The 15,251-nt window shown below is 41.3% G+C and overlaps 1 protein-coding gene across 2 annotated transcripts in view; it reads left to right on the plus strand.

Moving 5' to 3' along the window:
- Positions 1 to 15,251, plus strand: part of FBXO15 (F-box protein 15) — a 183,738-nt gene that overhangs the window by 68,870 nt on the left and 99,617 nt on the right. For both annotated transcript variants that reach the window (XM_069730974.1, XM_069730973.1), the window contains exons 5-8: positions 5,679 to 5,924; positions 9,737 to 9,946; positions 10,763 to 10,892; positions 13,304 to 13,386. In XM_069730974.1, the coding sequence (XP_069587075.1) occupies positions 5,679 to 5,924; positions 9,737 to 9,946; positions 10,763 to 10,892; positions 13,304 to 13,386 (669 nt within the window). The remainder of the gene's footprint in view (positions 1 to 5,678; positions 5,925 to 9,736; positions 9,947 to 10,762; positions 10,893 to 13,303; positions 13,387 to 15,251) is intronic.

The following is a 15,251-nucleotide window of genomic DNA, read 5'->3' on the forward strand; positions in this document are numbered from 1 at the left end:
ATTTGTGATGTACTCAATAACTAGATTCTTAAAAGGATCAGTTGTATAATGCAAAATTAATAACCAAAACATATATCCAATACTGATTAAATTATTAAAGTTCTGAAGTGCTCAATGAAAAGTACGTATAAGGTATATCTATTCAATAATAACAAAGTAAGTTAAGAACTGATATCAGAAATCAATTAATTCATAAATGTATACTTATAATAAGCCAATCAATACTAAACCATCTGATCAATAAATACCAATTGATGCCATCCTCTTAGTGATTCTTTAAATGAGTTTGCAATATCTGAAAAGCATCATTGTGTATAGTCACTTGCCAAAACAGCATAGTTTATCAGGCACTTGTGTGTGTCAGCCATTTGCATACAATCATTATAAGGGTAAAGTGTATCTTATAATGAATTAAGATACGGGGCAATCATGCTGATATTCCTACTAGTATGTAATTCACATCACTTCTAAAATGAAGTTAAATCAGATCATCGATAGGGGGCACAATGCTCCTTTACCTGGATCCTTGGTGGCGTGCAAAAATGGTTTGTCTGAGTCCGGTCCCTCTGCCTCGATGTGCACATAGAATCATAGAATGGTAGAGTTGGAAGGGACCTCCTGGGTCTTCTGGTCCAACCCCCTGCTCAAAGCAGGATTCACTAAATCATCCCAGACAGATGTCTGCCCAGCCTCTGTTTGAAGACTTCCATGGAAGGAGTACTCGCCAACTCTCTTGGTAGCCTGTTCCACTCATTGATCACCCTAACTGTCAAAACATTTTTTCTAATATCTAATCTGTGTCTCCTCCCATTCAGTTTCATCGCATTGCTTCTAGTCTTTCCTTGTGCAAATGAGAATAAAGATGATCCTCCTACAATGTGACAACCCTTGAGATATTTGTACAACTATTAAGGCTATTTGCACACGTTGCGGATTAGGCTTAGGAATTTCTGGTGCAGATTCTGCCTCTCCTGGCAGAAAACGCACCTGCGGTTCCGTAGCGTTTTTTGTGCGTTTTTGCTGCGGTTTTCTTACGGATTTGCTGCGGTTTTTACCCCTGCGGTTTTCTATAATGGAATGGGTACAAAAACGCTGCAGATTCACAAAAAAAGAAGTGACATGCTACTTCTTTTAAACCGCAGCGTTTCCGCAGCGGATTTTCCGCAAAGTGTGCACAACATTTTTTTTTCTCATTGATTTACATTGTACTGTAAATCAATTGCGGATCTGCAGCGTTTCTGCACCTCAAAAAACGCTGCGGATCCGCAGAAAATCCGCAACGTGTGCACATACCCTACGTCTCCTCTCAGTCTTCTTTTTTCTTCTCTGAACTTGCTCCAGTTTGTTGATGTGGTGCCCAAAACTGGACACAGTATTCCAGATGAGGTCTGACCAAAGAGGAGTAGAGGGCAATAATGACTTCACTTGATCTAGACTGTATGCTTCTGTTAATACATCCCAGAATTGTATTTGCTTTTTTTGCTGATGCATCTGTTAGAGGTCGTGTTTCCTCTGCTGTTCAGGGGGAATCTCGATCCGTGTCTGCTGCGGTCTCCCATTCTGCATCAGCCGCAGTGCAGCCTGCTCAGCGGAGACGTCGCTCCCAGCGTCTCACTGAGACTCATACTGTGCAAAGGGTTACTACTGCCTCTCCAGGCTCTGCTATTGTACCCTGCACTGATCTACGGCGAGCAGGCTTTTCTGGGACTAAGTCCTGCTTTGCACACACTGAGCATGCCCAGGGCAAGATCTCTCAGTGGAGATCTAGGGTCACATGCTCAGGTACTGCAGCAACTTCCATTGGTCCTTCTTGGAAGGTCCTGTAGGTGATAGGACTAAGTCTTGCTTTGCACACTGAGCATGCCCAGGGCAATATCTCTCAGTGGAGATCTAGGGTCACATGCTCAGGTACTGCAGCAACTCCATTGGTCCTTCTTTGGAAGGTCCTGAACGTGCTGCAGCTATTTAAGACTCGCATGGCCTCACGGCCATTCGCTAGTATCTTCTTATGTTATGTGCTTTGCGCCAGTGTGGTCATGTGCTTGCATGTGTTCAGGGACCCGGCTGAAATAAGCCCCTAGAATGCTGGCACCTCCGGCGAGGAGTTTGTGTTTGTGTGTGTTCAGGGACCCGGCTGAAATAAGCCCCTAGAATGCTGGCACCTCCGGCGAGGAGTTTTTGTGTGCATGCATGACCACTGACTGCTCTCATTTGGGTGGTTAGCCTGTGCCTCTGTGAAAGTCTAACAGGGCACAGAGCCTTGCCTTCTCGGCTGCTCTGTGAAGCTAACAGAGCTGGTTCATACCGCCATATAGTGCTGCCATTCACTTAGCAGCAGGTTCTTTCCTGCACGGTTGATCCCGGGTTGCGAACGCACCAATCTCCCTTAATAAATATATTCGGTGCGTTCCGCCAACCCTAACAGCATCACACTGTTGACTCATGTTCAGTTTATGATCTATTAGTATACCCAAGTCTTTTTCACATGTGCTGTTTCTTAGCACTATTCCTCCCATTCTGTATGTGCTTTTTTCATTTTTATTGCCCGGATGTAGTACTTTGCATTTTTCCCTGTTAAAACCCATTCTGTTAGTTGCTGCCCACTGCTCCAGTTTATTTATATCTCTTCTCTAGTATTAGCTATCCTTCCTAGCTTTGTGTCATCAGCAAATTTAATCAGTTTATCCTCAATTCCTTCATGTAAATCATTGATAAAAATGTTGAACTATACATGGCCCACGACAGAGCCCTGTGGTACCCCACTTGAGACATTCTTCCAACTGGATGTGCAGCCATTTACGACCACTCTTTGGGTCCGATCACTAAGCCAGTTATGAATCCACCTAACAGTTCCCTTGTCCACTCATTTTTTCAATTAGGATTGTGTGAGATACTTTGTCAAATGCTTTGCTGAAGTCAAGTTATACTATGTCTACAGCATTTCCCTGATCCACCCAGTCAGTGATTCTGTCATAGAAGGAAATTAAGTTAGTCTGCCATGACTTATTAGTTACAAACCCATGCTGACTCTGTTTAATGACTTCATTCTTATCCACGTACGTACATACATGTTGTTTACTAATTTGTTCAAAGATCTTTCCTGGTATAAAGGTCAGACTCACCGGCCTATAGTTCCCTGGGTCCACCTTCTTCCCTTTTTTGAAGATAGGAACAACATTTGCTCTTCTCCATTCTTCTGGCACTTCTCCTCTTCTCCAAAAATTTTCAAAGGTTATGGAGAGTGGTTCAAAAATGTATTCTGCTATCTCCTTCAGTACTCTGGGGTGTAATTCATCTGGACCTGAGACTTGATTTCATTTATGTTAGCTAAGTGTTTCCTCACTATCTTTCTGTTTATACATATCCTGGAGTCTTCTATTCCCTTAATAGGATTGTGAAAATCAGTTGATGTTACGTTTCCCTTCTGAGAGAAAATAGATGCAAAATAGGAATTTAAAAGTTCGGCCTTCTAAACATCTTTTCTTACCATTTCATAATTTCCATCCTGTAAAAATCCTAGAGCATCTTTGACATTTCCTTTACTTTTGACATATCCGCAAAATCCTTTTTTATTGCTTTTGACGTCTCTTGCAAGCCTTAATTCATTGTCGGCTTTAACTAATCTGATTCGTGCCCTCCAGGTTCTGCAGCATTATATTCTTCTTTAGATATGCTTTCCTCTTTCCATTTGATAAACAATTATTTCTTCCTTTTTAGCATGTGTTTAAGTTCTGTGTTCATCCATCCTGGTTTCCTTAAATGCTTCCTATTCTTCCCTCTTTTCAGCATTGTTAATGATTGTGCTTTGAGAATCTCATTTTTCAAGATTTCCCATCCTTCCTGGACATTTTTGTCCTTAGGGATATCCAGCCATAGGATCCCTCCAATTCTCTTTCGGAGTCCCTTAAAATCTGCCTTTCTGAAATCTAACCTTGATGTCTGAGTCTTCACAGGTCTTCCTCCTCTAGTTATCCAAAATTCTAAAATAGCATGGTCGCTACCTCCTTTTAAGAATCTAGTTATTGAGTACATCACAAATGTGGACACAGTCCTACCTTTACAATGTAGCAGCCATTAATTTTTGAGTCCCATATCCCTCCTTTTTCTATTCTTTCATTTTTCTTGGAATTTTTTTAAAAGTGTTAATTTTTTATCATAGTATTAATAAAAATTAAATCTTTAAATGATTTTGGTTCTTTTTGAGTACCCTGTTTTTTCCTAGACACCTCACACCTGGAAATTTTTGCTAATTAAGGACAAGTAAGTGTACCATATATACTCGAGTATAAGCCGACCTGAGTATAAGCCGAGACCACTAAATTTGCCACAAAAAACTGGGAAAATGACTCGAGTATAAGCCTAGGGTAGGAAATGCAGCAGCTGCTGGTAAATTTCAAAAATAAAAATAGATACCAATAAAAGTAAAATTGAGACATCAGCAGGTTGTGTTTTTGAATATCCATATTGAATCAGGAGCCTCATAAGATGCTCCATACAAAAATATGCCCCATATAATGCTGCGCAAACGTTGATTATGGCCCCATAAGATGCTCCATAGAAACGTTTGCCCCACACAATGCTGCATAAAAGGTTGATTATGGCCCCATAAGATGCTCCATAGAAACATTTGCCCCATATAATGGTGCACAAAGGTTTATTATGGCCCCATAAGATGCTCCATAGAAACATTTGCCCCAATGCTGCTGCGATTTAAAATTTAATTTTCTTGTCCTGAGCGTGCGGGGACACCGACACTTGCGATATTCACCTGTCCCCCTTCCACGCACACTAAACACGTCATCGCGCCCTCTGACCTGAAAGTCACAGCCAGAGGACGCGGAAGACGGAGCCCGGCGGTGGAACGGGGACAGGTGAATATCGCATGGCTCACCCCTCCCCCGTCATACTCCCCCTCCTGACGCGGTCTGCAGGTCTCTGCTTCTCTGATGCAAAGGTCTCTCCGGCGCCAGCAGCTTGTTCCTGTGTTCAGAGGTCACTGGTACCGCTCATTAAAGTAATGAATATGTGCTCCACCCCTATGGGAGTGGATTCGCATCCATATTCATTACTTTAATGAGCGGTACCAGGTGACCGCTGAATACAGGAAGAGTTGAGGCGTCTGGAGACCATCGGAGAAGCAGGGACCGCGCTGGGAGCAGGTGAGTATGATGTGACAGAGAGACGGACCGAGGGAGAGGGGAGACAGACCGGTGGGGGTGACGGGAGACAGACCTTGTAGATTTTACTGTGACTTAAGGAATAATCAACAGCAAAATCCATCGGGATATGTTGTGAATTCAGATCTGTCCCCATCCCGTTGAATTCAATGGGCTTAAAGAGTTTTCTTCTACTGGATAATGTCCCCAAGGTGTTGCATAAAATGTCTTCTGTATTGGCCCCATTCCTATTCTCTGAGCTGTGTGCCCCTGGTGGTCTTGTGAATATGCCATATGACTGCTGCAGCCAATCAGTACGAGATCACCAGTGAACACAGGGTTCAGAGCGGAGCACAGTGCCGGTCTTGGAGGTAAGAATATTTATAGTTAATACAGCATATTCTGCACCATTCATAAGAGGATTGTCCAGTAATGGGCAACTCCTTTGAATTCACTACAATTTAATGTGTATATATAGGGAGCTGTGCTATATTTTGACTGAACCCTTTCATTTGTTCTCAGCGTAACATGGCATAAAATTTACCTTTCACGTCAGAACGTTACTCATTTCTGGAACTGTGACCCTGTGAACCCGCTGGAGAAGAAATTAAGCGGAGCTAGTCTTTCAGATGTAGATCCTGGTTACTGGAAGAAGGCCTATGTTAGAGAATTGATAATGACCAGAGAGAAGAAAATTGCTCAGATAATAAAATCTGTAAAGGGTAACACTTCCATAGACAAGACAGTTAATATGGAAAAGGCTGTTAGGTAAGTAGCTCCAGCCTTTGTGATGACTGTACTAGTAATGTTAGGATATGTTTCCACGGTCAGGATTTGCTCAGGATTTGACGCAGGTGTGTGTGTGTGTGTGTTTTTGTCAGCTAAATAAAGATATACAAAAAAAAAAAAGGTTGTGATGTCATTTCTTGTCCAACCTCTTCATTTACATACTCCATTGAAGAATAATGTTTAGACACACAGATAGATAGATACACCTATAGATAGATAATAGATAGATGATAGAGCTATAGATAGATATATACGATGGATAGATCTATCTATTATCTATCTATCATAGCTATCTATCTACAGTACAATTTTCATAGTCATGAAAATACAGAAAAATCTTTAAATGAGAAGGTGTCCAAACTTTTGGTCTGTACTGTATCTATCGATATATCTATCTATCTATCTATTATCTACCGATATATCTATCTATAAATCTATCGATATATCGATAGATAGATATATCGATAAATAGATACGATAGATAATACCAAGCCCGATGTTTAGTAATAAACATAATAAAATGTTAATAAAGAGTTAGGCCGGGATCACACATGCGAGAAACTCTAATGAGTCTCGCATCTTAATACCCGGCATTCGGGAGTGGAGTGTGCTGTTGCATATATTTCTATGCAGCCGCACGCTCCACTCCCGAGTGCCGGGTATTAATATGCAAGACTCGCCAAGTTTCTTGCACGTGCGATCCCGGCCTTATATAAAGACACACACGAAATCTGCGTTAGGCCGGGGTCACACTTGCAAGAAACTCGCACAAATCTCGCAGCTCAATACCCGGCACTGCTGCCGGCACATGGGACCGGAGTGTGCGGCTGCATGTATTTCTAGCAGCTGAACGCTCAGGGCCCGAGTGGCGGCGGCATTGCCAGGTATTGAGGCGAGAGACACGTGTTTCTCGCAAGTGTGACCCCAGCCTTAAACACAATATCTGTTTAATTTTAGAAAAATTTGAAAAAAAAATGGCGTGTGCTCCCTCCCGTGCAATTTCCTGCACCAGAGAGGGAAAACCAGCGGCTGGGGGACCGATGTTTGTAGCCTGGGAAGGGGTTAATACCCATGGAGCTTTCCAGGCTATGAATATCAGCCCGCAGCTGTATACTTAGCCTTTATTGGCTATAAAAATAGGGGGACCCCCCAAAAAATTACTTGGGGTTCCCTTATAGCATAATTTATAGCCAGAAAGGCTATAAAGACAGCTGCAGGCTGATATTCATAGCCTAGAGATGCCCCCCCAGCTTCAAATACCAGCTCCCAGCTGCCCCAGAAAAGGCGTATATGTAAGATGCATCAATTCCGGTGCTTAGCCTCTCTATTTCCACTGCCCTGTAGCAGTGGCATATGGGGTAATAAGGGGTTAATGACATTAAGCCAGCTTAGTAATGGAGAGGCGTCAATAAGATGCCTACTATTACTAATCCTATAGTTGGTACAGGGATAATAAAACACACACATGCAGAATAAAGTATTTTAATGAAATAAAATGCCACACAGTTTTGACATCTATATTGTACGCTCATTCCTGCGACGCCCTCGTTCTCCAGGAATAAAATAAAAAATAATAAACCAACATTATACTCCCTGTGTCCGACGTAGTCCATTTAATGACGAGTGTCCCACGATGAGTCCAGCTCTGCTACATATGGGTGCCTGACATCCAGATACGGCAGAGCTTGTAGATGACCGCCGGAGATAACTCACAAACAGCTGATCAGCTGACTGTGAGAACCAGACTAGTGACCTGAGATAAACCCCGGTCACTTGCACGGCCGTTCTCACGGTAAGCTAAGTTGTCGCTAGAACTGCTGTGGACGCAGACTTCCGGCTGTGGGACAGGTAAGCCCGCATGTAAATTAGTAGACATGTGTAGTAAGCTCTGTTTACTCAGTTACTATGCATGTGGCTAATCATTAGATGCGGTTTTACCGCATCTAATGATAGTGTATGGTTAATTTACGGTGCGGCGACGGAGCATGTAGACAGACATCCTGTGTTCTGAAAAGACGCGCCGCATGTCCGTTTACGCGGGTCTGCCGCAGGCGTCTATTAACGCATAATGGAGACGGGATTATCATGAAATCCCCTCCACTATGCTGTAACATCTGGACGCTGCGTGTTTGACGTTGCGGCTCAATGCAGCGTCAAACACGCAGCGTTTCCTGACTGGAAACACACCCTTATAATATGCTTTTCACTTGGTCATGAATATTCTGATTTTGTCCCATATGAATGCACAATAGGGAGGACCTTTTTATAAACTGAGAAGAGAGTACATCTGGTACCCCCATTCACGACAAGAACAATGGACCGTGGTGTAGGGTAGGGCACTTGATTAAATGCAAAGCATTGGCTAGTTTCGCTGTTCAGAGAAAGCTATTAGGCTACGTTCACGCTATCAGTGTTTGATTAGTATTTGAAATCCAAAAGCAAGAGTGGGGCAATCAGCGTTTTGAAACACGTCACCACTTCTGTATTTCACACCCATTCCTGGTTTTGGCTTACATATACTGATGTAAATTACTGACCAAATACTGAATGTGAAACCTTGGCCTTGGGGGACATTCATGAAGGACGGAAACACTGTGGATTTTTCTTGCAAATTGACATCTGAAAAAATTGCAGTATGAATATTGCCTAAAGCAGGCCAAATGCTGACCACATTGTGTGTAGGTAAATTGATCTGTCATGTTGAGTTTTGGCTCAGAGGTGTGTCGTTTTGGAGAACCTAAAATAAAAGCAAAATTGGCAAATACTCTGTAGTAAGTAAATAAATTGTTAATTACATGTACAATTACTTAGGGTACTTGGTTAACATTGTTTTGATTTAAAAAAAAAAAAATGAAAAGCCATCCCACCACGACAAGGTTTCAACAGACATAAAAATAGATGGGAGGCAGAAAAGGATCTTGGTCCTAAATGTTCAGACACCTGCCCGTGGAAAGCTATATAAACAAATAGAACAGCCTAAAAAAGAATTTGCACCCCTTTTTGTACCATTTTTTTTGTACTTTGTACATAAAGGGGGGTGATTTCCCTTTTTTGGGCTGTTCATTTTGTTTATGTAGCCTTCCACAGTCAGGTGTATGGACAGTTGGGACCCAGGTTGTGCTCTGCCCCCATCTGTTTTAATGTCTGCTGACATATAGATAGTGAGGTGGACTACAAGGTTTGGTTACCGTTCGGATTGAAGTGCACCTTGTCGTAGTAGGATGACTTTTACGTGTTTTTGATCAAAATCATGATAATGAAGCACCCTATGTTATTTACATGGACTATTACAATTTACCTACTTTACAACACGGTATGTGCTCTTTTTTTTTTTTTTTTTTTTATCTTCGGCCCTGCTTGTTAAAGGGCCACTGTGTGAATGCACACCTATGCATTGCACTTGTACCAACCTTTGCTCTGGCTCTATTTTTTTTTTTTTTTTTAGATTTTAGTATCATCTCGTGTTGCAGAATGTGAACACATTTGTTGTGGATTTTTCTTCCCTGTTGATTTTACCAAGAAAGTAAAAATCCGTAATACTGTAATATTTGCTGGGAATTACCTGAAAATTCACAGCAACATTTCAGATGTAAACAATTGTACAAAATACATGGAAATCATAAGAAAAATGTCAGCAAGCCCCCTTTAGATTGTACAAGACGCAAGCTAGATTTTTTTTATTTTTGGAATCCTAAAATCAAAATCCAAGTCCTTATGCTCCATGACTGTGGGATTTGTCCTTCCCTGATATGGAGGGCACCTGTTCATTGTATTCTTTGCTCTTTTTACAGGATGTCTGGTCTGATTTTGGCCCTCACCTTTCTAGACAACCATGGGAAGGAAACTGTGATAGAACAGACGAATTTGCATTTTAGGGACAGTTCTCTTACTGTGACATGGAATAGTTATACTTGGCCCGAGTTTCGCTCCCTGATGAAGCTTCGGCTCCATGGGATCACACCAGTGCTGACAGATAAATGTTTGAAGCCTATCAGGAATGGGTGAGTATGATACTGGCTGAAATCACTATGGAATTTAATTCAAATTTACTTTAGTTTTCTCATCTTCTAGTCAGCGGTCCAGCCATGAAGGGATTGTTCCCTTGCTTAACTTTGTTTAAAATAAATAAATAAATCCTGCTGTACTCACTTTCCATTGGTCCACCAGTTCGTCTCCGCCTCTGCTCCTGGCATAGGGCATTGGCTGTAGGCGTTGACGTTACTTTGACAGCATGGTAGCCAATCGGTGAGCTCAGTGGCTGCAAGAAGGGTAGAGACCTGGGTAAAATGGGCAGGACGCATTTTTTTTTTTCTTTAAACAAAATGCAAGGGATGAATTATATTTGAAGAGTAACAACCTCTTTAAGCCCACCATATCAAAAAAATAGTTGTGGCCTACAGCTAACTCCTCCATACATAGGAATGGTCATTTCGGCTGAGTGCTCCTTTGTTCTCTATTAGAGATCTGCTGGCAGACTCCTCTAGCTGCTGCTTATCCCCTGAAGAATAAAAGGATCAGAAATTGTAGATGCCAGATCTATCTCTTCCCCGACATCATGTATCATGCGGAGGATCAGGAGGTCCTGTACACATCAGACAGTCAGGCTATCTCCCCAGTCGTGGCAGGCTCTTCCTGGTCTAATGTGTATGAGGGCCTGTATACCCTCCTGACGATGTGATGCATGGCTGCACCCCACCGCAGGGATATCTACAGTAGTAACGATCCCAAACTTGTATAGTTTTGAGTTGTACTCTTTTGTATTATTTAAAATGAAATTTGATTTTAATCATAGTATTTTTGTGTGACATTTTGCTAAGGCTTCAAAGGCTTTCCCTCATTGCGGAATATGACTTGAGCAAAAAAAAGGATTTCGGCAGATACATTGGCCAGGACATGCACATTAAACTTTTCCATTATCATCCTGGTCTTATCGTTGGCATGTGGAAGGTAAGCATTTCTTCTGATGGAAAGAGATATCTTGGTTTAATACCAAGCTGCTGCTACACATGTCAGAACGCTATATATTTCATCCTATACACACATGCCTTATAATGCCAGCCGCCTGGAGGAGACAATCCATTTACTATTTTTATTATCACTGTAAATCAGTCGGTTTAGTATAAATAACAATAAATGTCTTCATCTAGATTGAACCTTATAGGTTTTCTACAATTTCACTATGTTACCTGGAAATCTTGTGTGGAATATATACCGTATATTAAACATTTTCATTATTGACTGGTCAACGGCTGCTGTATACCATTATTTTCCAGTTCACTTAGTGGAATTTCAGGGCATGTCCCAGAAAAGTCATCTAACACCAAGATGAAATCTGTACAAACCGTCCATAATAAAGCCCTTGTTTTGAGGTCCTTATCGTGCCACTGCTCCCTCATTGCCCGCCTTGTATATGATATATGCCTAAGTGAAGTGAAATCGATGTTACAAGGACAAGCTTTATTATTTATGACTGGGGACTGAATTCAGAATAAGCATAAATTGAGGTTTTATTTTCAGGTAGCCCTAGAAAAAAGCGTTGTAATTTTTTGTAAGAGCACGTTTCCACCTTCATTAAGAAAAATCCACTACAAATAGTAATTAATGTATCTGTCACTATTTTTTGGGTGAAACTAGTTCAAGTAGGGCAAGTTTTGCAGATATTTTGGGGGCAAACACTGCCTGCACAATAGATTCCATCAAAAAGCTAGAGAAGAAAAACTACATGACATGCTGTGCTTTTTTCACCAGGAATAATCCTGAGCTTCACTAGACATAGCACATCAGAGCGATAAATACAAGCTTTACTAGTAGATTGCATACAAATGTAACTGAAGGCATTTTTGTTTTAGGTAGACATGACATTTGAAGGTATTGTCCCTTAGGTATCATCTGTTCACATTCCTTAGAGGGGCATGGCAATTTTTGTTCTGGGGAAATTGGGAGAGAAATATATTATAAAGATGACCCTTCATCTAAATGGCCATCATGTATCTCTACATTATTCTTACAACAGCTGCTTCGACCACAGAAAAATAAGCTACCAGTACGTCCAAGGAGTCATGGTGGCACCAATGAGACAAAGCTCTTGTCATGCTTCTGGACTTGAACCCTTGATTCTGTGGTCGGCGTCTTTCTGTTGAGCCACAACAGATACACATTTTCTTTGGGTGTTTTAGTTCTGTTATCTTTGTTCCTGTCGGTTTTGGGTAACAGGTGTTTTTAAATTTACTCTATTTGTCTGTCCTATCACCTCTCAGGTGCAGCTTTAAATACCTTCTCCTAATGTTTTCTCCTGGTGATGGACTTTGGTGGATTCTTTCACTTTTCTGTGGTTTGTCTTAGTTGTAGTTGCCTTGTGTGTGATTTAATTTTCTCCTTGCAGAACTGCTATTCTAGCGATCCTAGGAGCTGTTAAGGACATTCAGGGTAAGGTACCGTTCAGTGGTGGTGCGTTATCTTAGGGTGCCAACTTCCGTAGTCAGTCAGGGACAGACAAGGGTCAGAGAAGGGCTTTTCCTAGTTTGAACAGGGACCTTTCAGGTATTTGTCTTACATGTTTTTACATTACCTGTGAATGTGCTTTGGCAGTCATAACAGCTCTTAAATGGGTTTTCACTCAAAAGGCATATATCCTCTGACCACAAGAGGACTTTGCCACTGAGATCTATTAGCAAAATCAAGGATTCAGGATCGTGATACCTCTTCGTCCTCACTTTGGTTCAAAATTGAAGGGTGTGTAATGGATTTGACCACTACTGTTCAAATAAGTGTCCGTGGGATAAAAAAACACATCCATTGATCTGTCACTCCCATAGACTTTAGTGGAGCAGCAGAGTTCATGTAAGGCCATGCCACTTCTAAGTCTCCACAGTGAGTGTAAATGAGGTCTCATGTGCCCCGCTCGGGATTGCTGGAGGTCTTGACAGTGAATCTCCCAGCGCTCAGACACTTATCACCTGTCCTGAGAATAGGTCAGAAGTGTCCTTTGTGGAAATAACCCTTTGATTATGGTACAATATTTGTGGTATGTCCTGATGAAGGGGTCACCTGAACCCTGAAACGTGTAGAATAAACCACGTTGAAAACCTCTACAATTTTTGAAATTCTTCTTGCGGCAGTGCGGGGATGATCCTTTTTTCTCCTATCTAAGTGTGTCCTTTGATTATGGTGGCAGATGCAGAGATGCAGGAAAAAATCACAAATATACATTTGCTGATTTGAACACTCAGCTATTGCGAAAAAAAGTGTTCATGGACGGGGTAAAATATGTTCACGTTGTGGCAGGTGATTGTTCTTTCTGCTGCTCAGAATTGAGTCTCTTTTTGTCTGTTTCCTATCAAACCTCTGTATTTTTGTAGAAGAGTCCTGACATAGCGTTTGTGATGGCCACACTACATTATCATCAGTTACTGGAGAAGAGTTTCTTGGGCTCTGCTGGCTGGTAAGTATCTGTCTAAATAGAAACTTCTTTCTACAGAATCTGATTATTGTATATTGATAATACTACATTTATAGGGTTTGTTTAAGGGATTTCCAACTTGTAACCATTATTAGCGGGATTAGATAGTGATCGGAAAAGTGAATATGAAGGCCGTGTATTGGCCTCCCAAATACATTCAATAGCTGTCGACTGAATAAGCAATGGACCGACCAGTATCTGACCCAATTCTCCTCTCTCTTGTACAGTGGATCACTCCTCTTAGCGGAGCGCTCCTGTATTCTCTGTGAGATAGCAGCTTATCCCACTGAGAGCTAAAGGTTCTGCCTCTGAGATTCAACGGGCCTCGTCCTTCTCTCCCCTTGACATAATCTGTCAGTACATTTGGGAAGCCCCTATACACATTGTCTGTTTTCTTTGACTGGCGCCAGACTTCACACTAAGAAGAGAGCTATCAATCAAGCTAGAGTATAGTGGGGAAAACAGCCTCAGCAGGCAGTGGTTTGTTAATTGGCCTGTCACACCAAAGGTACAGTCACACTCAGCGACACTTCAGCGATATAGACAACGAGCCGATCGCTGGAGCGTCGCTGTTTAGGTCGCTGTAGAGACGTCAAACACAGCAGCTCCAGAACGATGCAAGAGCGATCCAGTGACGTAACGGCGACTCACTTATCGTTCTCGCTGGTTGTTAGCTCCATGTAAAACGTTGCTGGCATCGTTGCTTTTGATGTCAAACATGACGGTACACGCCGACGAAATAAAATTCGACCAGTAATGGCACAGCGGGATCCAGATCGCTGCTGCGTGTCAAACACAACGAGATCGCTATCCAGCACACTGCAACGTCACGGATCGTTGTCGTTCTCGTTGCAAAGTTGCTGAGTGTGACGGTACCTCAAGAGGTACTTGAAGAGTAACTATTGTTTTAATTTTTATTTAGTAAATCAGTAGTTTATGAGAAAATTAGCAACTTTTGTAATATATTTTGATATATACATCTGCCTCTTTCTCCTCCTGGACTGATCATTCATTCTCAGAATTCTCAATCCATGGGTAATATCTGCATTCAGCTCCTCCCTCATCCTCCCTTCAGCATAGAATCTCATCAGTAGCAACTAGATTTTACCCATGAAATTAGAATTCTGAGAATGAATGATCAGTTCAAAGTTACTTATTTTCATGTGTACTATTGATTTATGAAATTAAAATAATTAAAAAGGATGGTTAAAATGTCTCATTTGCATATTAATGAAAATACAAATTTGTCAGGAATGCAGCAACAGATATATCATTTAAAGATGTGAATGAATTTACAATGAATTTACATTTAAAAGACCTGCATGCTCATGAATGCCTTTTGGGGGTTGAACGTACTGACAGGTTCCTTTAACCCCTTCATGACCCAGCCTATTTTGACCTTAAAGACCTTGCCGTTTTTTGCAATTCTGACCAGTGTCCCTTTATGAGGTAATAACTCAGGAACGCTTCAACGGATCCTAGCGGTTCTGAGATTGTTTTTTTCGTGACATATTGGGCTTCATGTTAGTGGTAAATTTAGGTCAATAAATTCTGCGTTTATTTGTGATAAAAATGGAAATTTGGCGAAAATTTTGAAAATTTCGCAATTTTCACATTTTGAATTTTTATTCTGTTAAACCAGAGAGTTATGTGACACAAAATAGTTAATAAATAACATTTCCCACATGTATACTTTACATCAGCACAATTTTGGAAACAAAATTTTTTTTGCTAGGAAGTTATAAGGGTTAAAATTTGACCAGCGATTTCTCATTTTTACAACGAAATTTACAAAACCATTTTTTTTAGGGACCACCTCACATTTGAAGTCAGTTTGAGGGGTCTAT

Source organism: Ranitomeya imitator, chromosome 6, assembly GCF_032444005.1.
Source record: "Ranitomeya imitator isolate aRanImi1 chromosome 6, aRanImi1.pri, whole genome shotgun sequence".
NCBI lineage: Eukaryota > Metazoa > Chordata > Amphibia > Anura > Dendrobatidae > Ranitomeya > Ranitomeya imitator.